The 27,052-nt window shown below is 41.3% G+C and overlaps 1 protein-coding gene across 1 annotated transcript; it reads left to right on the forward strand.

Annotated features, from left to right (window-relative positions):
* Positions 1-19,372: 19,372 nt before the first annotated feature.
* KCNF1 (potassium voltage-gated channel modifier subfamily F member 1) lies at positions 19,373-22,107 on the forward strand. The gene is made up of 2 exons (XM_014251498.2): positions 19,373-19,775; positions 19,877-22,107. The coding sequence occupies exon 2, from the start codon at positions 20,075-20,077 to the stop codon at positions 21,536-21,538; it is 1,464 nt and encodes a 487-aa protein (XP_014106973.2). The 5' UTR covers positions 19,373-19,775; positions 19,877-20,074; the 3' UTR covers positions 21,539-22,107.
* Positions 22,108-27,052: the final 4,945 nt, after the last annotated feature.

Here is a 27,052-nt window from a genome sequence, read left to right on the forward strand (position 1 = left end):
ATCTGGAGGATCAGGATGTAATTCTTCTATTTTCTTCTACAATCATGACTCCTTTTGGAAATGGGTGAATCAGTTTGATCTGTATTTCAATTGCCAGCAGTAGATCGATGTGAGAGAATGTTGTGATGAACCACATCAAACTAAACTAAACTAAACAAAACAAAGCTGTGTTGTGTCCTTGTGTCAGGCAGATGTAGCAGTTCATGCAAAAGCTGCTTGGGGTAGCGTAGCATGGTCTCAGGCGATGCAGACAGCTGAGCTGCCCCATATCCATTCTTGCAGGGATGTGGCTCAGTGGGGACAGCCACCTCCAAACTGTCTGCATCCAGCAGGTCTCCCCTACTTTCTGTAAACAGATGAAGTCTGGGCTTCTGAAAGCACTAATCCAGGACCATGCCCTAGTTGTGCTGCAGCCAGCCATGTCTCAGTGATAAGGTAGCAAGAATTGAAATTCATGTTCACTGACTGCAGCCAGTCTGGGCTCTGTCCACTATTGAAAGAAGAGCTGGGGTAGCTCAGCATGTTACAGGATTAGTCCCAGTTGCCTAAACCAGATGTATTTTTCTCCCACTTTCCCAGCCCTCTCTAGCTCTGTAGGTATCAGCTATTATCTTTTAATAGCTTTAATAGCACTATTGTTGTTCTTCTTTAGCAAGGAAAGAAAATCCATAATCCAAGCTGTCTGAAAATTGCCTGATAAAATGTTTGGAGAAAATTGCCACCCACATCCTGTATTCCTCTGCAAGGTATGGGAGCATTTCCAGCACTTGTACAAGATGAGAGAACATGTGTATTTAAAAATGTGGATACTTACATTTGAACATAAATATACTAATGCAGATATGAAAACTGGATAAGGAAGTGTTTATATGTGATTTTAAACAGCTATCATGATAGACATGCTAGTCATTTCGCCTTTTAAACATGAATCGTGCACCTTCATTTTCCTTGTACCTCCTAATGTTTACATGAAATTACAAAAAGAGGTAAAGCTATTTACTTGCATAGAAAGCAATCAGACTTGCAGAAGCCAAAGTCTTGATGCCCAAGTATATAACAGTGAACATCTGGCCTTGTATTTTGGCAGTCTGGTAAAAGCAGTCTGATTTCCTAGCTAGAATAAAAACTGTCAGTGGCAAACCACTCAGAATGGAATAACTGGTCTATCTACATAATGATGTTGGATATCTACCTTTAAATTAATCTGTTTGAAAACACTGGATTCCACGTTTGTGTCCAACACAATGGTGCAACAGCACAGTTAAGAGTCACTACTGTGCAACTGGGGGTGAGTTCCCATGCCCACCCTAGTGCTGGTCAGTTCACATGCTCACTCCAGTGCTGCTATGGGTGATAACAGATAGCCAGAATGTCAGTGCTAGTAATGTATTCATAGCTCTGACCACTAGGACTGACTTGTAGCATTAATTCAGCTAAAAGTAATTGCTACTGCAGAATTACAGATGTTCAAGAGAAGATATTAAAAAAAAAAAAATAACACTTCAAGCTAAGACACTTGCTTTTTTAGCTCTAACTTGCTGGAAATAAAATCAGTCTCTGTTAAATAACGCCATAAATTTTAGCCTTCCTCTTAAACACTGTCTCTGATACATCCCAAAGTGACAGCTGAGATCAAGAGAATGCCATTCACATCATTCTTCAGATGGTAAAAAGAAGCCTGTGGTAAATGTATTTTGTGTTGCCCAATATTGCTCCAAAACTATGGGTACATCTCCCCTGAATGGAGAGAGGGTCTTGAGTTCCACTCCTGCCTTTCATCCCTGCCCGGTTGCTTAAATTATAACTAAGTTGTTAATGGGCAGCAACAACCTGTTCTGCATTCATTTCAGTTATTCAGTGTGTTACAAATCTTGCTTATATTCATTATCATTTCACTGCCACAGACATCCAAAATTGCAGTTCATGGGGAATTGTCTCTTTCACTACAAATCTATAGATTTTAGCAGTAGTCTTCCCTGCCAGGCCATATAAAATATTGTACTGTGTAGGGTAATAGCATCCTTAAAAGAAGGAAATTTACCACATGTCTGTTCCACACATTATTTATCCAAAAACCACTGAGACATGACTAATATTTCTGTTTCTCTTCTCTGTTCTTTCTGAATACTTTTCTTTACAAGGCTTTAGGAAATGAATGACCCACTCTGCTTCTAAACTTCTCATAAATATGTTTATTTCCTAGAAGTTCTGTGAAGTTTAGACAATCTAATAAATATTTTGGGCAAATCTGTTTATATTTTAGCTTTCAAAAATGGCTTAGCCTGAATGCTATCTAATGCTTCTGATAACAAGGATGTGAAATTACAGCTGTATAAAAGATCAGTTAAATAGGGTTTCTGTCCTCTTATGGGATTACTTATCCTTTCTAAACTGGGAGCCCCTTCTGCTGTCAGAGGATCCCAATGACATCTGAACTATTGGCATGAGGTTGACTAAGATGATGAAGGTCTAATTGTAGTTCTGTATGTTTCTGGCACTGGAAGACAAACAGGATACAACTGAAACATCAAAAATGGCTCCAGGTCCCTATGTGTGGGCAAGTGAACCTCGTCCTGAAATTTGATACAAATGAGAGATGGTCAGTCAAACTGGCAGAACTTCACCCCACTTCCCCTCAGTGTGACATCTGATTTGAAGAAGATTGCCACTGTGCTTTGCTGTGGACATAAATCAATAAAGAATCCATCCCCTCATCCCACCAGCAGAGAAATAAAGATGGATATGGCTTTCCCAGCTTTGAAAGCATGAGGCCTCTATGTCATCTTCTCAAGGCAGTGTGAGAAGGCCAAATGGAATCTCTAAATGGACTGTATCTTGGGAATGGAGGCTTGGTTCTACCCATGGCTGAGTTCTCTTTCACCTCTACTATCCTATTGACACCTGCACAAACAACACAGGGAGAAGGCAAGTTTTTCTGTTGGTCTAAGTTTGCACAGGAGCTGAAAGGTTTTACCATCCCACATACAAACATGCCAAGGAATAGGATTGCAAGTGACATTTTCAAAGGTAAAAGGGAGCGTTCCTGAGTAATGTCTTTCAAGGGTTCCCCAGATCTTTCTTATGGTGGACTTAGCTCAAGAGTATTCATGAAAGATACTTCATTTCAGTCAGCATACTGTAGGTAATGTTTGCTTTACATTTCCCAAGAGATCCTGCTTTTAACATCTGCTTATGGCAGTTGTTAGAAGTTTTATTCTGTTGAGTGTTCTGGTGATAACAGGTGCAGCTGTTCTTCACAGTCAGCTGTGCCTCACACTGTTCTTCAACTTCAGTGCTTTGGGATGTAAATATTCCCCTCAGTGCCTGGCCAATTGTGCAGAACAGACCTGCAGCCCCTCTTGACATTGACAAAGTAGTGGGATTCAGTCTGAGAAAAAACATCCCAAATTCAGGAGTCCACATGCTTTGAATCTGACAGGGTCATTGCTGTAATCCCATGACAGGTTCATATTCTGCAGTGGTAACACAGCCACACAGAAAACACTTCCCAAGTACTTCCACCTCTTTTATGCCTCAGAGAGATCAGACCCCAGATAAATAATAAGTTGATTTCTTACTCTGAGAAAGTACTGTGAATAGTCATCTACTTCTTCTGTGTCATCATAAAAATCAGTCTGCATGTAACAGTGTAGGTTTTTCTAAATGGACAGAATTTAGGTAAGCTGATGGTGAATGCTTTGATATAAATGAGTGGGGAAAGCTGTCTACAGAAGATGGGGGGTTTATTTATCTTCAATTTACAGGTTGTTTAACTCTTCCTGATTGCTCCCTATTGCAGTTACAATATCTGCTGGGATTTACCTTTAATTAAACTAGACAGAGCCTGGAGAATTTGTACCAGTTACATATAGTTCTGAATAATTCAGCAGCTTTTGTGCAGTGCCTTTACTGAAATTAGAAATTGGAATGAAAGTTCTCATACAGCCCAAAGGAATGTTAAGATTGGAGAATAAAGTTTTTAGGGATACATTTTTGTGTAAGTAATAGAAAATGGCAATAAAACTGAAAAGTATAACACAAAAACCAAACCAAACTAAAACCACAAAAAAAAAAACAAACAAACAAGAAATGAATCTACAATGTAACAGAAGTCCAGGAGGTAAAGTACAGGTATTGCAACTGAGGTAGTCTTAGAGTCAGCTGGGAACACAAACAAAACAACTTTGTGTTTTAATGGAAGTACTTTTGTCAAACATTCCTTGTCTTTGGTTTTCAGCCAGCCCACAATATCACAGTGACTGATGCCCAATAAACACTCAGGAACCAAACACAGGTGGCTGAAGGAAAGAGGTCCAGCAATTTGGGTGAGCATCTCAAAAGGTATCACCAAATGTTATTGTCCATAATTTGACTGTGAATCTCAGTTGATTATTTTTGTTTGGCTAGAATCAATTTTTTTTAGACTAGTTTTTAAGATAGGTTGAGTTTCCCTTGCTCATTCCCGTGTGAAACCTCACATCTTTATCACAAACACAGGCCATGCTTTGGACACATGTAGCCAACAATTCTCTCAGGCTAGGTTTTCTTTTAGGTATTAGAAATTCCATCCTGATGTTAGATTTATAGAAATCTGCTGTGTACCTGTCCTAAAAGAAAACTAAATTAACAAAGTATAGACGTGAATTCATGTGAGTTCATTGGCTTTTGGATACTGCTTGACCATAAAATTATTAAAACAAGCTGATATTTCTATACAGCAGCTTCAACATCCAGGCTCCAAGTGGTATTTACAAACACACAACTCATTGTGCCTTGACTACTACATTTAGAAGACAGTTTACATCCTTGAAAACTTATTTACTTCCTTCAGGAATGTAATTTGTTCTAATAAATTACATTCTCTCTAAAAGCCTACCCACAGAATACATTTGTTTTACCCTGAGCATGACAATTGTGTCTCTGTCACCAGGGTGGACTTTGCCAGTAGAAAGTGGAAATCTGCTCTGCAGCAAGCAGTACTCCTGCTGTTTAAACCATGAGTCCTGTAGAGAGCTAGCTGGCCTTCTCTTTATGATTTCAGACCTGTATAGAAACATCTGCTACCAAAACATAACCATTTGTGGATGGATTAAAACAAAATCTCAGTTGTCAGCAAATGTCTATTGATCCCTTCCTCTGGCCTCCAGACACTGTAAAGCTGGGGCTGTCAGATAAGACAAAATGAATAGGGACTTTTTTCCCAATGCTAATAGCACTGTGAGGCTGCAGACTGTTTTCAGCTACTCACTCTTCTTATTCCTTACATCCTCTGCCACAACTATTGTATTTGGAGACTTTGCTGTCACTTGTAATGCTTGGTCCACAAACCATTGTATGCCAATTTGTCACCTTCATGCGATATGGAGCAGGATGCTGAAGCCAGAACTGAAGGCCTGCCTGGGTAATTCTTGTCCCTGGCATGCAGGAGGGCATCGAGAGTGATCCTGAATTGGTATATCCACCACTGTTTGGGTCCATTCAGAATGAGAGCCAGGAAAGTACTGAAAGGAGAATCGCCCATGAGTGAGCCAGCAAAACTTGGCATGTTTAACCCATGTGCTCCTTAAGCAGCTGTTACGGTGCTCGACTCTGAGCAAGTGCTGTGGTGGTGGGGAAAGTGAGCTGGCAGACACAGAGCAAATCCCAACTCATGGAAAAAAACTACGGTGTCATTGAATTATTTTTTTCTTTGGTACAGATTGATTTAGCAAGTGGTCATCAGGCAGCATTTTCCAGTTTTAAAACCTGGTATTAGCAATGACACTGGTGTTCCCCTTCTGCAATTGTGTTAGTGAAATAACATTTGCTTTATGGGAATGTCAAGTTATCCTGGTAATAAGCAGCTTTACATTGGAGTATTTGCATCTCAGTTAAAACTCAGAGTAATGGTAATATATCAATGTGGCTAGAGACTCCTAACTGCAATGGACAGTGGTAAAAATATGCAGTGTAGTCCAGCTTCTTAAGTGGTAATTCTTCAGCACATCTTCTCATCTTTAAATCAGTGAATGTTCATCAGGTCGAGGAGGCCAAAGCTAGGGACCATGAAATGGGAAAAAGCAAATATTTTCACTTTGGCAAGATTTTGAGTCCCTGCAGAAGGATTCATAGATATGTCAGCAGCGGCAGGACACTCAAAGCTGCTGCTCTGTGAACAACTGAAAAGGACAATCAGAGAGTTTTCCCTCATACAGCAAATGCCATGGTCCAAGGCAAGATAAAAGAAAAATATAAAGAAGTTTAGTGAATGAGAAAGGCACTGGTCATGACAGGTAGTTTTGCTTAGCCAAGATTACTAGGGCTTTTTGCTGTTGTTGATTTTGTTTCTTTGCTTTTGTGCTAGTTTTTTTGTTGTTGTTTTAGGGTTTTTTTTCCCTAAAAGAGCTTTATCATTCAGTTCCTCTCATGACAGTACCTTTCTGGTGGCCACTCAGTGTCCTTTTACAGTAAGGAATTGGTGTATGAAATCCTGTGGTGTGCTTAGGGAATTTATTGTGATGAAGAAATGCTGAGACTGTAACGCCTGAATGTTCAGAGAGGATTTAGGAAATGAAACTGCATTATTATGCCAATGTCTGTGCACCACCAGATTTCCTTCCAAAATACTGCTGAGGACATATCATCTGAGAAAAATTTAAAAAAAACAACAAAAACATGGACTTGTATTCTTAGGCAAGAAAAACTTCTCAGACTTAGTCTAGTAAAATAAATCTCTTTTCTTCTAACTACCTTTTATTTGTTGTTTTCTTACACCAGAGACCAGACACACTAGGAAATTCACTGCTGGCTCCAAATAGAATAAAGTTGTTCATCTAGTGGTAAGAAGTGTACATATTTTGGGAAGGATAAAATGTATACTTCATCTTTTTCAGTTACTCCATAAGGTTATTTATAGATTCAAAGCAAAGAAATTATGTTGTTCAACTGAAACATCCTACAACTGACAGTAAATATCAAGCTTTACACTTTTAAAAATAAAAAAGCTTTCCAAATATGACAAAAGAAAATTTCTTTCCCTAATGCCCACTATGTGTGGGAAGACAGAAGAGAGATGTGTGGGAGCAGTATTTATTTTGGTGATTTTTCCTTCCTCAGGCATCTGTGACAGCTTCTGCTGAGAGCCTTCAGCAAGGCTGGGGAGAAGGGAGATAACTCCCCTGAGTGAAAGATGGAGAAGGAGGTGGTGAGCTCAGCAGCCGACCTGTTTGGACTCTAGGTGGGGGTCAAAGGACATGCACATTAGGCTGAGTCTTCTTTCTGCCTCTCTCCTATTTGTGAGAGAAAAATCAGTGATTTCTCTTTCCTTCTGGGGCAGAAGCTGTCTTTTTCCATGAGTGTGCAGAGCAGAGATATCAACCTGAGACACAGCATCTCTGTGCCACAGAAAACATGCCCATTGTTAATTTTATTTCATTGCTGTGACAAGACATCACTTTTAAATGTGGAACAGTGGTAAAACATGGGTCTTTGCAGAGCTGGACCCTGCAGAATCATACCATGAGCCTGGCTCATGAGTGAGGAGGCTGCAGCCTTAGGGGTACTGTGCTGTCCCAAAGATAACTTCAGATGGGTATTTTCACTTTCATCCTCAGAACCTGGAATTTCTAGTGACTCAACAACTCTAAAATGTGTAGTCAGTCCTGGGCTTAGGCGTATTTACTCATTAAAATTTGTTTGATGCCAAAGAGCCATTGGAAATAATCCATACATCTCCCCTTGCAGACACACTCACATGAGTTTTATTTACAAACTGAAGAAATGGTTGTTATTCATGCAAAAAATATTACAGGTTACCATGTGGATAAAAGGCTTTAGTGCATGAATCATGAGGTCATAAAATACCAGGGGGGGAGGGACCCCAAGGATCATCTGGTCCAGACTTTCTTGGCAAAAGCATAGTCTGGGTAGGATAGCCCAGCATCCTGTCCAGCTGAACCTTAGAAGTGTCCAATATCAGGGAATCCATCACTACCCCAGGGAGATTATCCCAATGTTTGATTGTTATCACTGTGAAAAATTTTCCAACTGTGTTTAATTGGAATCTCCCCAGAGTAGCTTGTATCCATCACCCATTATCCTCTCCATGTGACTCCTTGGAAAAGGAAGTCTCCATTTTCTTGGTGACCACCCTTTAAAAACTGGAATGTGGTGATAAGATCTCCCCTGAACTTTCTTTTCTCAAGACTGAACAAACCCAGTTCTCTCAGCCTATGGCAGGCTGCCTGGTCCTGTTATCATCTTTGTGCCCTTCTCTGGATCCTCTCCAGCCTGTCCACATCCTTTTTTGCAGAGCAGGGACCAAAACTGAACACAGCGTTCCAGATGTGGCCTGACCACCATTGAATAGAGTGGGACAAAGTCTTCTTTCTGTCTGCTGGTGCTGCCCCTGTTGACCATCACCTTGTTGGTTTTCTTTATTTCTGCAACACAGTGTTCACCCTCGAGCTGTTGTCCCTCAGGGCCCCCAGGTCCCTTTCCCAGACCTACTCCCCAGATAGGTGGATCCCAGCCTGTGCTGCATTCCAGGACTTTGCTTTCCCAAGACCTTACACTTGCCCTTACTGAACTTCACAAGGTTCCTGTCAGCCCACTCTTCCAGTCTACCCAGGCCTTCCTGCCTTGTGTCTCTCCTGTCCTGTCCCTGCTCTTGATTGCCATGCATTCCTGGCTGCTTCTTGCTCATTGCTGGAAAAATTCCCAACTATGTGAAAAAAACCCCAATGATTCAATGGTACCTGTATGAGTAATTGTAATACTGGTAGATAATAAGTAGAAATAGTGCATATAGTTGAAGAAAACCAGGATCATCTTGCAAGAAATTTGTGAGCAGGAAAAAGAGAAAAATGGCTGCAATAATATTCTGTATTTAAATGGAGAGAACTCTTTGTAATAAGTTTATGGTAAACAGACAAGGGAGTATCACTTCTTCAGTTATTTGAATTATGCAGCATGTTGTGAAACACTGTCTGGACCCACTTGTGTTTATATTCTGTACTTAAAGTCTACAGATTATTTACCTGCTTTTTGAAATGCTGATTTAGAAGCTTTTGTATCATTTAAAAAACAATTTACTGTCATCAACAAGTAACCTGAGACAGAGTTCTTGCAGAATACAGCACCACATTATTAAAGTTGTTTACTTACATAATGACTCAGTTTAAGAGAAGAATTTTTCTCAATGTGTGTGCAACAATTACATATTTGATTAATTTGATTAATTCTGATGGAATGTTAAATTTTTGTCCAAAACCCAGCCAGTGCCAACTTCTTCAAAATCAAATTTGGAAAAGAAATAAAAGCATTAATAGCATTATTTCAATTAAGGAATGAATAAAGAAGAAATTTAAAATATACTCCATCGTATTACCCTGTTGATCTGAAAGTCTGGGGTGTTGGACCCTCTGGTGCTGTAGAAGAAATTAGTTTCAAGAAGATAAAATTCAGATGTTCCTATGAAATTATATTAATGTACAAACTATATAGAGATGTGTCATGTGTAAGGTACCTCAGTTTTTGTTCCGGCCTTACAACTGTAATGTTTACACACTGTAAATATCAGGTATTAATGCTGCAGTGCTGCAGTTAGAAACTGATTGTGGTTGGAGCAGTGAATTTTTTTTTATAGGATCTACTTCCACTTTTCATTGCATTAATTCTGACAGAAAAGGAATTCTTTTCATTGGTGTTTTACAGATTTTTGGCCACATTTGAGATCAGAGTCCATGCACGGTGGGTGGATCACGTTTGTTGCTGTTTGATTGATGTAAAGAGCACTTTCATTACACCCATGGGTTCCCTGAAGGTTTTATTAAGAACATTCTTTCCTTTTGAAAAATGTACTCAGAGACAACAATTGAAGATGATTCAGGCTTAATAAGATGAGAAGGGCTACAGAGAAAACAAAGCCAATAGCTAGTGAAAATCTATTTGGAGAGTGTTGACTTTTTCTCATGCCCTTGGGCTATTTGTTCAGAAAGTATCCTTTTCTCTCACAAATCCCATCTGTCATTTCCAATTTCTAAGAGAGGGTCTGGCAAGGAAATGTGGAGAATCTCATGGGTGTTAGAATTACTGGTGTTATACAGTGGAAATAGAAAATTTTTTGACAGAAGAGACTCATGTCAGATTGCAGTTCAGTTAAATTGAAAGTTGCCAAAAAATGCAATAAAAACACTTAATATATCCTTGTGTTCAAAGAAACTGTTTTCATAATATCAAAATATATTTATCCCTGTAGCTAAAATGTTTAGTTAAGGTTTGTAATTTCAATTTTTTTTTTAACTTCATTAGCAACATTGTATTTATACCACAATATCAGAATGTAATATTTAGCATACAGTGTATAAACATTTTCACAATGTAAAATTTTAGTGTTGCTAAACTAAAGATTCCAATGTCCTATATTTAGATTTGTTTGACACATTGCAGGGAAGGTTTTAAAATGCAGATTAGTTTTTCCTTCTTTCTGCATCTCAATAGAATGTCAGGGTATCAGAAATTCCTAGAAAATGTTATATATTTTGTAAATGTCTAGTCAAAATTAATTCATGTTAGTCAGTCTTATCAAGAAAAAAGACTTCAAGAGATGAGTGAAGACCAAACAATAAATGGTTGACTATTAAATAAATTGTCACCAGCTCATAAACAAAAGTCTCAATCAGATTTTGAAGCTAGGGAGCAGAGTTGTGCTTCCCCACCTATGCAGTATCACCATTTAGTTCTTCATACATATACATCAGGAATTTATTGCAAAACATATACAATACCTGATTTTGCTTCCTGTACACAACCAGTCTAAGACCAATATGAAAGAAGAACTCAGCCATGTATTGAGTAATGATTGATTACTTAGCATATTCATTGTGCTATGGTATTTCCATCTCTGTTGTCAAATAAGCCAAAGGCAAACTCCCCTATCATGGGACATTGACAATTTATTTTAAAACTATTTCTCAACCATAAGGTGCAAAACCATTTCCAAATACAGGATAAGGCAATTAATTTCCTTACTATTTGTATGTATAAGACCTGATAATTGTGTATTCTGGCCACATTTATGGAGATGTTTACAATTACCACCTGACCTCACATGTATGGTGGTACCCATACTTACTGCAAGATAAAGGAAATCTGCTTTGAGATTGGAACTATTTTTGTGAGACTAACTATCTTTTATGAGACCAGCTAAATACTGAAGCATTTCTCATGATTGGAATAAAGTTTTAGATTTGAAGAGCCAGAGCCATTATGGTTTCTACTCTGATCTTTAGTGCTTTTTCTGTCAGGATAGGAATTCTTACGCTGATTTACAGGATATGTCCCAGTGATTTGTGGATGTTTTGATCGGGGAAGTGGTTCCTTTTCCTGGTGGTTCTGTTCATTATTGAGACTGTGTGGTCTCAGTAATATGCACAGAAGCCTAAAGAAAATAGTAGGGAGGACTGAGCAGTTAAAACTGAGTACAGAGCAGGGGGAAGATGTTTTTGATTAGGGGGAGTTTTAACATCATTGCTGTCATAGGCAGGAACTCCTTTCTCAAGGTCACCCGAGAGAAGTCACAGGGTGGTTGAAATCCTCCCTCTGCCAGCAGCAAGGAGCCCCTGCCTGTCCTGTGATTAACCTGTGTTAGTCACAGCAGCAGCTTGCAGTGGAGCTTGGCAAAAGTAATGAAGTCCTCATTACTCATCAGGACAGAACAATGGAAAATGACAGAGAATGGTAATAAAAAAGGGTTTCAGCAGCACCATTTCCCATTCATCACTGAGCTTCCTTTCATGTTCTTAGCCCTTTTTTATTTTGCTCAATGGGATATCTTGGATTCTGTAGTTTCATTTTTGAGGACACTACTAGTGCATCCAATGGATAGTATTGCTCTTATCACATTGTGTAAACGGGCTTATGACTCTGCCCTGAGCAAAAAGTGAATTAGTATGCAAGATGTCAAATACAATGTTAAATTAAACAGCACATAGTAATGAAAAGCATTTAATTTAGTAGTGTTAAATGAAATCTTAACTGAGCAGAACCGATCACTGTATAAAACAGAATGGATAAAAGGCTTGACTCATCCATTGTCTAGACAAATCACTTAGAAATATGTGGGTAAGCTTTAGAGCCATTCAGACAATGTAAAAGCTTATTTGTAATCTGTTTGTGAAATTAAAAGTGTTTTTTTTTATTTGACTCCTTTGTAAATAATTAAGAAATATCATGTTTTGCCAAACAGCTTAAGGTAAGTAGTAAGAAGGCAAAAGACTTGCCCAGTGACAGATAACAGATCCAGAATTGGGCCAGGAAATAATTTCTGACAGATTGTTGGTCCTCCAGAATACGTAGTTTTGATTGACTTAAAACTTTTTGTAAATTCCACTCAAATTCAGCAAACATTTTAGCTAAGCAAAGCTAAAGAGCACAGGAAAAAAGGGAGATGCTGAAAGCAGTTTTTCAAGGTAGGGTCACACAGAGGTTTGAACTTCTTTTTTCAAAGGCAGCAAGAGTAAGAACATGGTCCCATCACTTGTGAAAGTAGTAATTCAAACACCAAGGGAAGAGGAAAGCACATTTGATGTTCTCCTTTTTCTGATCTGTAGTGGAAATGTTTACTGATAAAAAATTACTTTCATCACCACAAATTTGCATGCTTTAATGCTTCCACTCTACATTGGCTGTGCAAGCAGGATGCCGGCTGGGAAATACCACATCCTCCAGTCTCTGACTGCCTTCCTGGCCACAGTCAGGACTGTCACTATCCCAGGAGATGGAGGGAGCAAGTCCAGAGAGCCTGCAAGCTGTGGGAGTCACTGTCAGCAAGGGGCTCTAGGGCATCCTGCCGCAGCCCTCAGTCCTGCAGGGCTTAATGAAGTCAAATGTCCACAGGATGCCTCCATGGGTACTTGCATAATTGTGAAAATGTGAACTCTGCCTCTGTTTCTGCCTACACACCTTCTTCTCCTTCATCTTCTACCACTCACTGAAAAAAGGAAAATTATAGCTGTATTTGCAAGAGCCTCTGAGAACTGCAGGCTTTGCTGAAGCCTGTATTTTTCTCTCTGCTGCCATGTTTTCTAGAATCAATGAAAGTATTTTATTTTTTATTTCTGTTTCAACACACTGATGAAATGTTTTCTGGGGTTTTTTTTCCAATTGATTTTCTTTATAGGTTTTTCATCCTAGAAAATATTACATATACTTTCTTTTCCTTTGAACACACTATATAGGAGTACTTTTGACCATATTTACTGTGAATTATTTGATTATATTCCTCATTTTGATTGGACACAATAAAAATATTAGTTTATATAAAAATAACTTCTTTTTTCAAATGGTACACATTGAATTGCTACACATGCTCCTCTTTCAAAGAATTAGGAACGATAGCTTGTGCGGAGTATTATTAATCATCGTTCAAACTCCAAGCACAGGGTTGAAGTTTTAAAAAGAAAACACATAAAACCACATTAAAAATCTTTGTCCCATCAGTCTTTGATCTGTCTTTGTGTCTTGGCTGCCAAAACTTAGAAGATGGTCTGCTCATTGCAGCTCCCTCTCTGCTGCCACTGCCTTGGTCTTTTCTTCAAGTCAATTATTGGCAACAATATCATTTGGTAGTGATGGGAATGTTCACCTTTGGGAAGGCCAGGCCCATCACTTCCCCAGAGCCACCAGCAGGACCCTCTTACCTTTATCTGCTTACTTATCCAGTACCATTTACATTTGTCTGCTGGGCCTCCCACATTCAAGCTGGCTTCAGGGAACCTGCTGGGCAGCAGCACCAGCATGTCATGGGTCCTGCAGGAAATTCTTTACAGCAAGTCATGATAAAATCAACAGTGGGAGTGCAAAGGCAGACAGCCAGAGCTGGGAAATGCTGGAGTTGAGATCACCCATGCAAACTGCATTGAATCACCTTGTACCTATTTACTATGATACAGCCCCCAATTACTTGTGCACAGGCAAATTTTTGGACCATGACCATACTCAATGTATATGCAACTCATAATTTTTAAGTAATTTTTTCTGCAACTCTAGTAAAGCTTTCCACCTCGTTTTTGGCTTTTCTTTGTACATGCAACCTCTTTCAAGGCTTTTGACAGCAGTGTTTAAGAGCAAGAAACAGAATTCCTGTCCTTCCTCAAGTCACAGTGATGTTGTAAACAAGCCAAGGTTCTTAAATCTTTTACAGCATCTCCAACTCCCATCCTATTCATGGCTCACTGATATGCTTAATTTGAACCCATCTGTTAGCTGCTTAAAGTGAAGGCTGTATTTTATTTATTTAAATGCTTTTACATTAAATCAGAAATTTGGCTGTTCTCCTGAGTGGTCACTTAAGGCAGGTCTAATTGTACAGGAAAACAGACTCATTAATGTCAAATGGAAAGCAAGGCCAATTGAAATTTGCAGCAAGCTATTACCAGCCCTTTAATAAGGTATTAATTAAAAGATCTGATACAATAAACTGACTATGTATAAATTTTAAACTTGAAAAAAAAAAAACAAAGTAGCTAAGAGAGGGGGAAATAAACAGGGAAAAAACTACTTTGAAATAATAGTCTTGGAGAAATATGCAAATATGCTGGAAAGAGAGACACATAAAACCAGACTTGCAAGTGAACATATCTGTTATAGTCCAGATATCCATCTCAGTTCAGACATTTCATAATCTCTTGTTCTTAATATATCAATCTGAAGGAAGTCCAATGTATTGAGAAACATCCTACAAAGCATGGAGATGTATTTTTAAAAGTAGACAATTTGTTTCTCTAGCTTTACAGGGACCTTTCTTTTACCATATCAAGGGATTTAAAAGACTCATCTGTTGCTAGAAATAGCAGCAGTGGGCAATGGACATGTTTCATGCCAAGGCTCGGATTCACTCCAGTAGGTCATGGCTACACATACAAGACACACATCAGTGCTGGGACCACGAGCTGCTGCCCCTGCATGACAGAGGTCTCCTGCAGACAGTCAGTGCCCACTCAGTGCTCTCCTACAGGCCCTGGTGTTACAGTCCATGACATCAAGCCATGCCCTGCTGCCCTTCAGATACACCGGAGAGGTGCAAGAGGTTGGTGCTGGTGCTATGGCTGTGCCACCACATCCATGCTGGGCGTCACAGTGCCCATAGCAAGGCAGTCCATGTGTTCTTGATGTGTCAAAACAGCTGAATTTACTGTAGAGCATGTTATAAAGATAAAAGGTGTGATTTGAAAACCGGTATGAAAAAAAGAGCTATCAAGGAGAAACCAGCAAGTTGCAGTACCTGGATTAATTTGCCAAAGAGGGTGTGCTGGATCTTCCAGTGCAGCTGTGATGTTGCTTCACTAACCAGCAGAATCCTCCTTAGATTTGGAAACCCTAAAATGTTCTTACAGCAAAATCTTTCCTGAACCTCTTACTAAGCTGGCTGTGGTAAAGTAGTCAGAATAGCCACTCTGGATGACTTGCTCTTTCTGAAGCTCAGAATGACCTCATTCATTGCTTCCCTTCCTTCCAGGTTATCTGCTTCCCGTTTCTTGTGATTGACATGAAGTAATTACATGGTGCTTTTTACATACAGAACCTTGTACTGTCAGCTGAAGAAGCAGCATCCATGCAACTGAAACTTTATCCCCACAATACCCCAAGGAAGGGAGGAAGAATAAGATATTCCCCATCCTCCTTTAGGTCCCTGATTGACTTTTCTATAGTAAATTTTGATGCCGTGTCTTGTCTCAAGTGGCTCTCCATAGTCTGCACCTAGTTGAAAATAAGTGGTGAAATAAGTGGTGTGTTAGATGCTGAGATCTCTTGCTGGATCTATCACAGGTCCAGTACTGTGAGTGTCATTTAAAACCCAAATATGACACAACAGAAGTGTGTGAGAGGGTTATATTGAGTATTAGCAGATTTACATGTGCCCAAGTATGTCTCTGGGCATTGAGGCAAACTGACAACTGGTCTCCATTCTCTTGTTTAATCTGCAGTACTGGTGCTGCCTGGAAATGCTCTATTGGGAATGGTCTCTGATGGCCCCACAATGGCTAGGAAATGTCCATGTTAGCTGGTCAGTGTGGGCTGGATCTGTGCCAGACATGCTTTAGCTGTTTCTTACTTGGGCAGTCATAGTCAGGTTCCTAAACTTTCGTGAGCTTGCCTGTGATTTGGGAGAAGGGAGAAGTCAGATGGTTCCAGGCACTGCAGGCAGAGCTGTGCTCAGTGCAGGCAGGGGCTTACTGCATCACAGCCTGCTTGCAGAGAGGCTGTCCAAGTCCTGTCTCTGTATTAAGCACCCTTCTCTAAGTGGAATCCAATCTTATCTCCCTAGGGCTGGCTCCTAACCCATTCACAGTCCTTCATGTACCACTACTGCCTCCAGCTCCGTAGGGAACAGCTGAGTGCATCTGGCAGGAGGACAGAGGTGCTGGCTGGGATTCAGGAATGTAGTATGAGCCAGACTAGCGCTCAAAAGGAGCAATATCTCTTCCCAGACTGGCAAAAAGCCACTCAGGGCTAAATGTCCTTTCCCAAAAAGTGGTCAACAATGGAGCCAAACCTTGAATGTCAGCTTCCCCTGGGGACTGCTGCAGGTCCCTGTGCTGTGCTGTGGGTGCTCTGTGCCACCCACATCCCTCACAAGGAGCCAGTGCCACTGGGAAGCCACTTTGAGCTCCACCTACACTTTGTGGACCAAGTCCTGGTGGGGTTCAGGCCCCACGCCAGGACATGTTGGGCATCCCTGCTGGGGCAGGGGCTGCAGTTGATGGGGTTGCCCAGCAACTCAGGAGCCCTTCTCTCGGGCTGCAGGGCTTGGTGTCCGGCTGGGCCTCCTCCTCTGCCTCCTCCTCCTCCTCCTCCTCCTCCTCCTCCTCCTCCTCCTCCTCCTCCCTGAAGGAGCCTGTCTGAACCACAGCCAAAACTTAACACAACTGTCAGCTCAAATCCATGTGTTGTTCTCTGAGCCAAAGCACCGACACAAAAAAAACCCCTCTGTGTTTCTTGTTGGGTCTGTAGGAATTCAATTGCCAGCACATATCGCTTCTTGCAGACACAGCACAGCTTGACCTGTTCTTACAGGCAACAGAAGTTGAATTTAGGAGCCCTAATAATTGCAGCAATCTAGTCAAAAATTAATTACAGGGCAAAAATCATCTACTGAAATTTTTAGATTAGAGAAGCTACTGAAATTTTTAGATTAGAGAAGCTTTCTTTTCATGGATGAAAAATGAGTTAGTGAAATAAATCATTTCCTGCAAATTATTATTTCTGCTCCCGTTGTTTGCTGATCTGTGATACATCTGATACAAAATATTCATCAAGCAAGCCTGTGTCATTCTTTTCAGCTACAAAAAGAAGGGTTTAATTCATTATGATTTCCCTGACCGTTCTTTGGATCATTTACATTTGCCCAAGTGGATTTAAAATGCTACCAGATCTCTAACATTTCACAGGCACACTGAAAGGTGTAAAGAACTCTGAAAAGGTGCAAGACGAGGGAGAATAAAGCACAAGGATTTTAGCAGCCACGCTAAGTGAAGTCTTTATAAGGACTGATCTGGCATTTCAAAAATAGTTTCTTCTCAACCTTTTGAGAATGTGATGAGATTTATAGTCTGAAAGGAGCTGATTTCACCTTTCAAACAGAACAATGTCCCGTGTGCCTTTTTGTAGGTACTTGTTCTGTAAAATGGATGGGGAGGGGGAAGGGGGGGAGAAAAGCCTTTTTGGAAACAAAGGTTTCTGTGTTGATCGTGCTGCACCCTGCATTGATTTCTTATCATAACCTAGAGAAAAACCAAAAGTTCACTGGAAAGAATTGTTGATCAAAGAGAGTGGGATCTGAGATGGTTAAATCTGAGGATTTAAATCTACAGAACATGTTTCCCTATGCTCATGCATCATGACAAAATTTGGAGCCTAACTTTTCCAGTTCTTGATTTTTGTTTTGCAAGATTGGTAAGCAATCCCATCTGCATTTTCCCCTGTGCAAGCATGTCACTGCTATTGGCATCTTAAAATTTATTTTGCTAGAATTAAGCAGGAAAGCCACAGGTGGGTAATTATTTATTGATGAATCAAAAAAAATTAGGGTGTTTCCAGGTCTCCGAGGTATTTATTTTGTCCCCAAAAGCTTGCAAGACTCAGTAAATTTATATGTGCCTCGAAAAAATTCAGGGGACTTCTTGTATTATACCCAAACTATGCAGCACACTCAGGAGCACATGAAGGTTATACTGGCCTTCAGACATTCACAGTGTGACTCAGGTGTACACTCTCTTCCTAGGGCCTGATATTCCCTTTTCCTGGGTACGTGATGCTATGAACACACTCTATATCAAGATGAGGTCTGGTGCACCTCTTGTTAGTCACCCATAAGCTTCTGAGACAGTGGAGCAGGAATGCTGTGTACTCACCAGGGTCCTCCTCTCTGTGTGACACCAGCAGGAGGACAGCCGGCACATCACAGATCTCACCTTTCTCCCAGGACGGACACAAATCTGGAGAAGCAAACAGTCAGCTGGATTTGCCCCTCTCTATTCACCTCTACTGAGAAGATTTTCAGAAGCAGGTAAATTGGAAAAGACCATAGCTTGCTGGGACAGATCATTCTGCTGTGGCCAGAAACAGTTAACTTATGAACTGCAGGTTTATCTGAACACACTAAAATGAACTGTAGAGTCAGATTTAATAATTTAAGAGCAGGGTGGTAGATTTCCTGAATGTAGAGGTCTGGGGGAAAAAGGTTAATCAAATCCTGGAATTTGAAGAAAACAACGTTTAAAAGAAATGCTTGTTATTCTATTCGTAAAGAGCTGGATCTAGCAAAGATGTAGCTGGATGTTACAAAGCACTGCTTCTGGTAAGCAGCAGTCACTGAGAAATCATCCTAGGTGTAAATTACTCAAACCTTCCTCAGGCTCAGCTGACAACAGCTCACAGAAACGTGGCTGAAACAGGACCCAGAGCTCTGGGAAGCGTGCAGAGTGCAGGGGAAGTTTTGCTCCACATCTGCAACAGGAACTTTATGGTGTCTTCTTCTTTCCCAAAGACACCAGTACAAATCCAGATTAACTCGATGTCCTGACACAGGACAGTGATGCTCTAGAGTTGTTCCAGTCCCACTGAGAGCAAGATATATGCCATATATTTATTCCCAAAATACGATACTGCTTCTTCTGCCTAGAGAAAATGTTTGTGCATCTCTCTGCAGCTCTGAATGACTTTATACACTGTTAAGCCTTGCACGTGATAAAAAAAAAAAAAAGTTTTAAAAACTCCGGAAAGTTCCTGGCTGTATAGAAACACATCATTGTACTGCACTGGGCAGGCGTATAAATAGCTAGAGAAGTGCTTTCTGTGCATATGGTGCTTTGCTGTGTTTCACCAGGAGAGGGTAGAGTTTGGAAAGGACTCCTGGCAGCCTAGGCTCCCTATTGTGCTGGGAAACAGCGAAGGGAAAACAAGCACAAGTTTCTCCTCTGCCTGTTTGCACCGACTGACTATGTGCGAGAGTCAGCAGATGAACTCTGGAAGACCTTAAAGTAAACAGAAAACGGAAAGAGAAACAAAATTCAAAAGCAGCTTTCTAGGGAAATCTGTGGAACCGAAGGGAGAAGCCGCGGCAGTTCCCGTGGGCTCACCCTGCCGACTGTATCTCTGAGAACTGTCACTCACCGCACGTTGCGTTAATCTGAGCTCAGGATTTATTTCTCTGCCGTGACTTCCAAGCTGTGAATAGATATCACTTTTAGAGAGAGAATGGGACCTGAAAAGACTCTCGAGCACTGAACAGAGTGGTGAGTTTTATTAAATGGTTTCTTCTCTTTCCAGTCTGCTGGAGCTTTCTAATATCCTGCTTGCAGGCACAGCAGCCCGATGACTTGTCTTTTCCCTGCAGCTTGTTGCATTCCTCACCAGGCTTTCCTGACCGCAGGTTTCTTTCAGTAACCTTTCCCACCAAGACTCCAGGTCAGTTTGGTGACATTTGTAACAGGGCTGGTTCAGTGCTGATTTGCTTCCATGAAAGATTAAAACCACAAAGCTGTGAAACCAAACAACGGGCTAAAAATCAACCAAAATCCAATCCAATAATAAAATGGCAGGTGACTCTAGGTTTCCACATGTGGACACTGATGGATCAGAAAAAAGTGAAGAAATGGAGATTGTAGTCAATGTCGGTGGGGTAAGGCAGGTGTTCTACGGAGATAACCTGAATCAGTACCCAGAAACACGGCTGGCAGAGCTGGTCAATTGTTTATCGGGGGGATACGATAGCATATTCTCCCTCTGTGATGACTATGATCCTGGAAAGAGAGAGTTTTACTTTGACAGAGATCCAGATGCTTTCAAATGCATTATTGACGTGTACTACTTTGGGGAAATTCACATGAAGAAAGGAATTTGCCCCATATGTTTCAAGAATGAAATGGAATTTTGGAAAGTGGATCTGAAATTTTTGGATGAGTGCTGCAAAGCTCACCTAAGTGAAAAAAAGGAGGAACTGGAAGAAATAGCCCGAAGGGTGCAACTCATTCTGGATGACTTGGGAGTAGATGCTTCAGAAAGTCGCTGGAAAAGGTGCCAAAAATGCATCTGGAAATTTCTGGAGAAGCCAGAATCATCCTATCCAGCTAGAGTGATTGCTGTACTGTCCTTTCTGTTTATTTTGATCTCCTCTGTTGTGATGTGTGTGGGGACCATCCCAGACTTGCAGGTGGTAGATGCAGAGGGGAACCGTATGGAGCACCCGACCCTGGACAGCATCGAGACCGCCTGCATAGGCTGGTTTACCATGGAGTATGTGCTGAGGCTGATCTCCTCCCCCAACAAACTCCACTTTGCCCTTTCTTTCATGAACATTGTTGATGTGCTAGCAATACTTCCTTTCTACGTCAGCCTGACCTTGACCCACCTGGGAGCCAAGCTGATGGAGCTGAGCAATGTCCAGCAGGCCGTCCAGGCACTGCGCATCATGAGGATCGCAAGGATATTCAAGCTTGCACGGCATTCCTCAGGGCTCCAGACCCTAACCTATGCCCTGAAACGCAGCTTTAAGGAGCTCGGGCTGCTCCTCATGTACTTAGCTGTTGGAATCTTTGTCTTTTCTGCCCTAGGTTACACCATGGAACAAAGTCACCCTGAAACTTTATTTAAAAGCATCCCTCAATCATTTTGGTGGGCAATCATTACAATGACCACTGTTGGATATGGAGACATTTACCCTAAAACAACACTGGGAAAACTGAATGCTGCCATCAGTTTTCTTTGTGGAGTGATAGCGATCGCCCTCCCCATCCATCCCATCATTAACAACTTTGTCAGATATTACAACAAACAGAGAGTTTTAGAAACAGCTGCCAAACATGAATTGGAGCTGATGGAACTAAACTCTGCTGAGGGGAAAGCCGCAGGCTCCAGAAGCGAACTAGAGGATCTTTCAAGGGAAGGCAAAGAGGGTCCTTTTTATAGCAACCGGATAAAAGTCTCCCACAGTGACACCTTTATACATCTCCTGTCAGAAGAGAAACACTATAGGACCAGGCTTCAAAGCTGCAAATAAACTGTGAGCTGTTGTCAGCGCTAAGCTACAGATCAGGACAACCTGACAATCAGCTATGGAAGGGACTCGCAGATCTGTCAGAGTTGGGAGGGAGCACTGCTTTGCTTTTTCAACATGAATATAAATTAACCCCATGGCTTCTCCATCAACAGTTGGTAAGACTTTACCATTATTAACCCAAAATAAAATAGTAGGACTCCACTGAGATCAGACTGCTTATACTGATTGTGTTCTGACACAAACCATTTGTAACCATTTCAGAGACTGAAAAGTCCTTCCTGATCCGTAAATGTTCAATGACCCGAATATGCAACATTGCCACATTGAAACTTTGTACCTGTGACAATAAAGAGCAGCATCACACAGATTGTGTCTTCCAGGCTCTCTTCAATGCCTTTGCAGCTAGGGGAACTGCTCCTTAACAAAATTAAAACACCCTCTCAGTTGTATTAGATTCAGGCTTACAGCAAAATGTTACAAGCAGTTTGAGCCTAGAGATACTGAAAGTATCAGCATATACTGTGTGCAGAATATTAGAGTGAATAAATGGCTTCGTTTTGTAAAATGTACTTTGGTGTTAATTTTTGGATGGGTTTCTGTTCCTCTTTCCAGAAATAGTGTCATTTTCAATGGGACATGAAACTATATTTTGAGCAGAGATATAGAACAGAATCAATGTATTTTAAGGAGCAAATTTAAAAATATTTGTTCTAGCTATTAATTACAGCACAGTTTATATATGCAGGGATCTCTCAGGAAGGATTTATAATTAAGTAGCTTTTTAAAACTGTAAGTCAAATCATGGTATCTTTAATTCTCTACTAAATCAAGGGAAGTTTATAAGGAAGTTAAATTAAGTAATTCTAAATAAGAAACTTTAACTCTTTGAAAGTAACTGCACAGAAAGTTTCAGTAAAAATAGTATAATCTTCAATTGATTTATGGTGAAAATATCTAGCTGAATAAACATATTATTAGGTCATTTTTAAAAATAACATATCCTTCCTCTACAATAACTGCAAGCTTTGTAAATGTTAGTTTACAGAAGTAGTAGGCACTAATCAGTACCTTCTTCATTAATTAATAAACTAATCAATCAACACCAGTGTGTAGCTACTATCGTGTCCAAAAACAACTGCCATCTACATGAATTTAAATTTGGTTGGTGTAAAAACTGTATGTGTAATAGGTCTGGTGTGTACCAGAGAAATCCAGTGAAACTAGGAGTTATGTCAGCTTGGAGGGAAGGGGAGCACTGGCACACAGATATATTTACATAAATTAGAAGTAGGATCCCAAATGTTTAAAGGGCTAGACTAGCTGTCTTTATTTGTTCCCTTTTGTGCTGGGCAGCCCCTTGCCCAGGTGAAATGCAGCAACATGAGCCATGACCTATCCCTGGGCACCTCATGCCCAAGATCCCCTTGCAGGTCTTTGGGACTTTTTCCCTGGGACACGGGCAAGCAGTGGGCTTGTGGCATCCACCCCACAAGAGCAGTGACTGGAGTGGCACAGAGCTGAGGGATGGGCTCTGTGCTCTTTTCTGGCACCTTGTTTGTCCCTGTTCCCTGGCAGAGTGGTGTGTTTCTGCTGGTGGGGAGCGCCCTGTCGTGCTGTGGTGGGGAGCAGTGATGGCATGGAGGGGCTGGGGAGGTGTGCAGTGAAGGACAGATACTCCTTGGGAGCAATACCCACCCTGTACCTCTCCTAGCATGGAAATCAGCCCCTGCTTCCCTCGGCTGAGGGTCTTTCCCAACATTACCCCTCACATCTCAAACTGCTCATCTCCAGGGACATGTCCTTCCTTACATACCTCCATCAAGTAAGATAATTCAAACAATGTCTAAACATTTCTGTATCTGAATCCTTCCACCAGCATTTGTCCCAAATTCTCTCCTGCCTAAGACAGTCACTATAAGTACCTCCTCAGCCGAAGCACCCCTTCACCTCCATCCTCCTCTCCACATCCCAGCTCCTAGCCTCTAGAACTGCTCTCTCACTCTGTCTCATCTGCTGAGACCTGCTCTTTGCTTGCCAACAGCCTCAGCTCCTGTCCCTGGCTGCCTGGCCAGGACCTCAGCTGGCTCTCATCTAAGGGACAGGATCATGTCCCTTGCACTGCTTAAGACTTCCAGGTTACAAGTATGGACTACAAACCAGCAAAAATTGACTTGGCTGGGGTACTGAGGATGGGAGAAGAGGGAAACTAACAAGGCTGTGTGAGTCTAGCCTTATTTATCAGCAGGAATATTAAATGCTCCTGACTTCCTTTGTGACATGCAGACGGTAGCTGAGAGTGAATTAAGTTAGCAAAAGCATTTTCCTGAATGAGGAAAGCACTGTGTTAATGCTAAGTAATATGGTTTAGCACTGGAAGTGCTAAATCCTCACTGCTGTGCTTTGTGATTTATTTAACCTGACATTAAATAAAAAATAAGCCTCTTTTATCAGAAATAAGTTTATGGGCTAATTTCTCCAATGAGTTATGCCTTTGAACTGCCTATGTTCTGTCAGTGTGGAAAGAGTTTTGAGACAACCTTGGTGCTGCTCTAGACCAGGGTTCAGTGTGTCTTGCTGCACTAGGGACCTTATTTGTTGGATTTGTTGCTATAGGTTATGTGTTCTTAGAAGGCTGTGTGTGGGCAGGATGGATTCCTGCCTATTTGCCTTGCTCATAGTGTGTAAACCCTGCAGGAACAGGGGAAGACATGGGCAATGGTGGAAAGACAGGGCAAGCTGGCAGCACCTGGTGAGACTGAGGAGCAAGAGGTCTTGAACACCTCTTGGTGCAAAACGAGGCTTTCTGGGCCCCTGGGAGACACCTCTTGCAGATCAGGAAACTACCATAAACCACTGGCTTTGAAATCAGGGCTGGACAGAAGGCTCTGCTCCTTAAAAAATGGAGTGATCTAGAGGTTGTTTATTTTCTACTGTTTTAATATTCTACACAACCCAGCAGAGCTGATTTTCTTTTATTACAAAGTAGTCTGAAAAAAAAAAGTGGATTTAAAAATCTGGAAGTCTTGGGGATGGGAGGAGCGGGTTAGAGCAGCCCTTTCTCAGAGAGCAAGCAACACAATCCAAAGGCTCTGGCATCCCCACTCTGACACAGGACTTTCTCAAGTCCAAAGCTGGTACAAGCTCTGAAGCCTTTCCAAAGGGGAAACTCTGCCATGCTTGTTGCAGGTCTCGTTTCTGTGCTCTGGGTGAAGTGGGCACATGCTGCACCACTCAACCCAGCAGAGCTTTCCCCACATCCAGGTCTTCACAAACACTTTGTGGGCACTTTGGCTGATTCTATGCAATTAAGTTAATGAATGAGAGGCATTCCAAGTGAGCATCTCCAGATACCTGTGGGAAACTCTGTAGCACAACTGTGTCTCAGGGGAGCCCTGTCCCCAATGTTTAATACCCTTCATCTGGGAACCAGGACCAGGATAGCCAGAATACATCCAAGTGCAGAAAAATCTGAAAAACTGAATAAACCACCTGTATCTATCCTTACTCTTGCTGTACAAGGAGTCTACTTTGGACTCACAGATGTATGAAGGAAAGGGGTCACTATTTCCATAGGAAATTGTGAGTCTGGGAAAAAAAAACTCTTCTATGGAAAGCCCATTGACCAGAATTATGGAGAACAAAACAGAGTTACTATAATTTTAGCTGATATCCCTTCTCGTACAGTAGTTCTTCAGTTTACCATGCATGCAACTTCAGAGCACAGTGAGCAGATCGAACTGGCCTCTGGAGAAATTATCCTATGGGAACTCTGCCCTAGCAGCCAGCTCTGGCTACTTCTAGAAAACTTTGAATCTTTAAAACAACCTGTTATATACAAAGTTAAAACTTGAAATGAAAAACTTTTAGATCCTGAGTAATATCAATCACAGTTGTAAATTCAGGATTAACCAGGTTTGCCATGAAATAGCTGCCAGCAAAATCTGATTCAATAGCCTTAATTTAATAACACACCCAATGGTAGATTGGTGATGGTTGCTAAACTGTAGGTAAAATGAAGCCTGTTTCTAGCTTCCTGGACACTAGAAACAGCAGAACTTAATAGAGTGGAAATTGCTTCTAGAAGTGTGGGAGACACCTGGAATATTTAGTGACACACAGCATTAGTCTCAGGGAAGTGATAGGTGTTTAACACATCAGCCCACACCATGCTCTGGCCGGCATGTCACAGCCACCTTCACTTTGGAGGCAGGCTCAGGTTCAGGCAGAAACAGCCATCAGCAGCTGGGGTTTTACTGCTGGACTGACACTTATATATGATTTGAAGAGACTTTTATAAAAAACAGCAAAATTATGCAAAATAGTAGAACACCACTGTTTTCTTCTGTCATGCACGTGGGAGAGCCTCTCAGTCCTGCAGCTGTGGCAGTGCCACACAAGGTGAACTGAAATGGCCTCTCTGGTCTGTGCATGGGTCAAGGGGCATGTGAACGTGGGGAGGCAGAGCCAGCTCCTGTCAAAGAGAAGGAGAGATGAGGACCAGGCATCATGGCCCATCTGTCCCTCACCCTGATAAGGGCATTCATCACTTTTTGCAAGTGAAGCTGACAGTGATGCTGTTTCAGTAACCCCTTGGGCACGTTTCTTTTTGCCTGAAGTACTATTTGAATGTAGCTGATAAAAATGCTAAAGAGGAGAAACCAAGACTGTTTTCAGTCTCAAGTATTCTTTATATACTGATTTTTCAAATAACTACCCAAAATGCTTACCTGAGACTGGATAAAAGAGTCACAAACAGGTGTTTGTTGAAACAGAACATTCAAATATAGAAATTAACAATTAACTATACTAGAAGATACTGAGATTAGCTCAGTTGGTTAGAGCAGGGTGCTAATAATGCCAAGGTTGTGGGTTTGATCCCCATATGGGCCTTTCACTTAATAATTTGGCTTGATGATCCTTATGGGTCCCTTCCAACTCAGAATATTCTGTGATTCCGTGAAAAATCACACAAGCCTCTTCCAGCCACATCTGCATTGACAGATATGCAAACAAAGTCAGTCCCCTTCGAATTATGCTAGGCAGAATTACTTCCTCCCTCCTCCCTTTCAATGCAGCCCTTGGTTCTATATCCACAAAAAAACCTTACAATTCCTTACACAGGTAGAACAGTTACTGGGCACATACACAGGAGAGTGCACTTGTTACCCACCCAGGTTTCCGAGGAACTGGTTTACTCTCCATTCAGCTGTTTTACCTAGACTGTCCTTTTGGGAATATCAATGTTTCCTTCCACACCCAACTTTCACAAGGCACTTTACCTTTGAGACAGAGGGTCTTTAATGATGTGGGTAATAAGTTCTGCACTGCCTGGTGTAAACCAAACTTCTCTGGGAGTTGCAGGGACATAACACTAGTGTGAAAGTCAGCTCAGGACAATGTATCTTAAATACACTTGCTCCAGCTGTAGATAACTCCCTGAAACCAAAATTGGTTTCTCTTCCTGCAATGAACCGTATTAGGCTTGAATTCAGTGGCAGCTTTGCCTGCCTTAGG

Source organism: Pseudopodoces humilis, chromosome 3 (assembly GCF_049639895.1).
Source record: "Pseudopodoces humilis isolate 2021_Gansu_Grassland_sample_001 chromosome 3, ASM4963989v1, whole genome shotgun sequence".
Lineage (NCBI taxonomy): Eukaryota > Metazoa > Chordata > Aves > Passeriformes > Paridae > Pseudopodoces > Pseudopodoces humilis.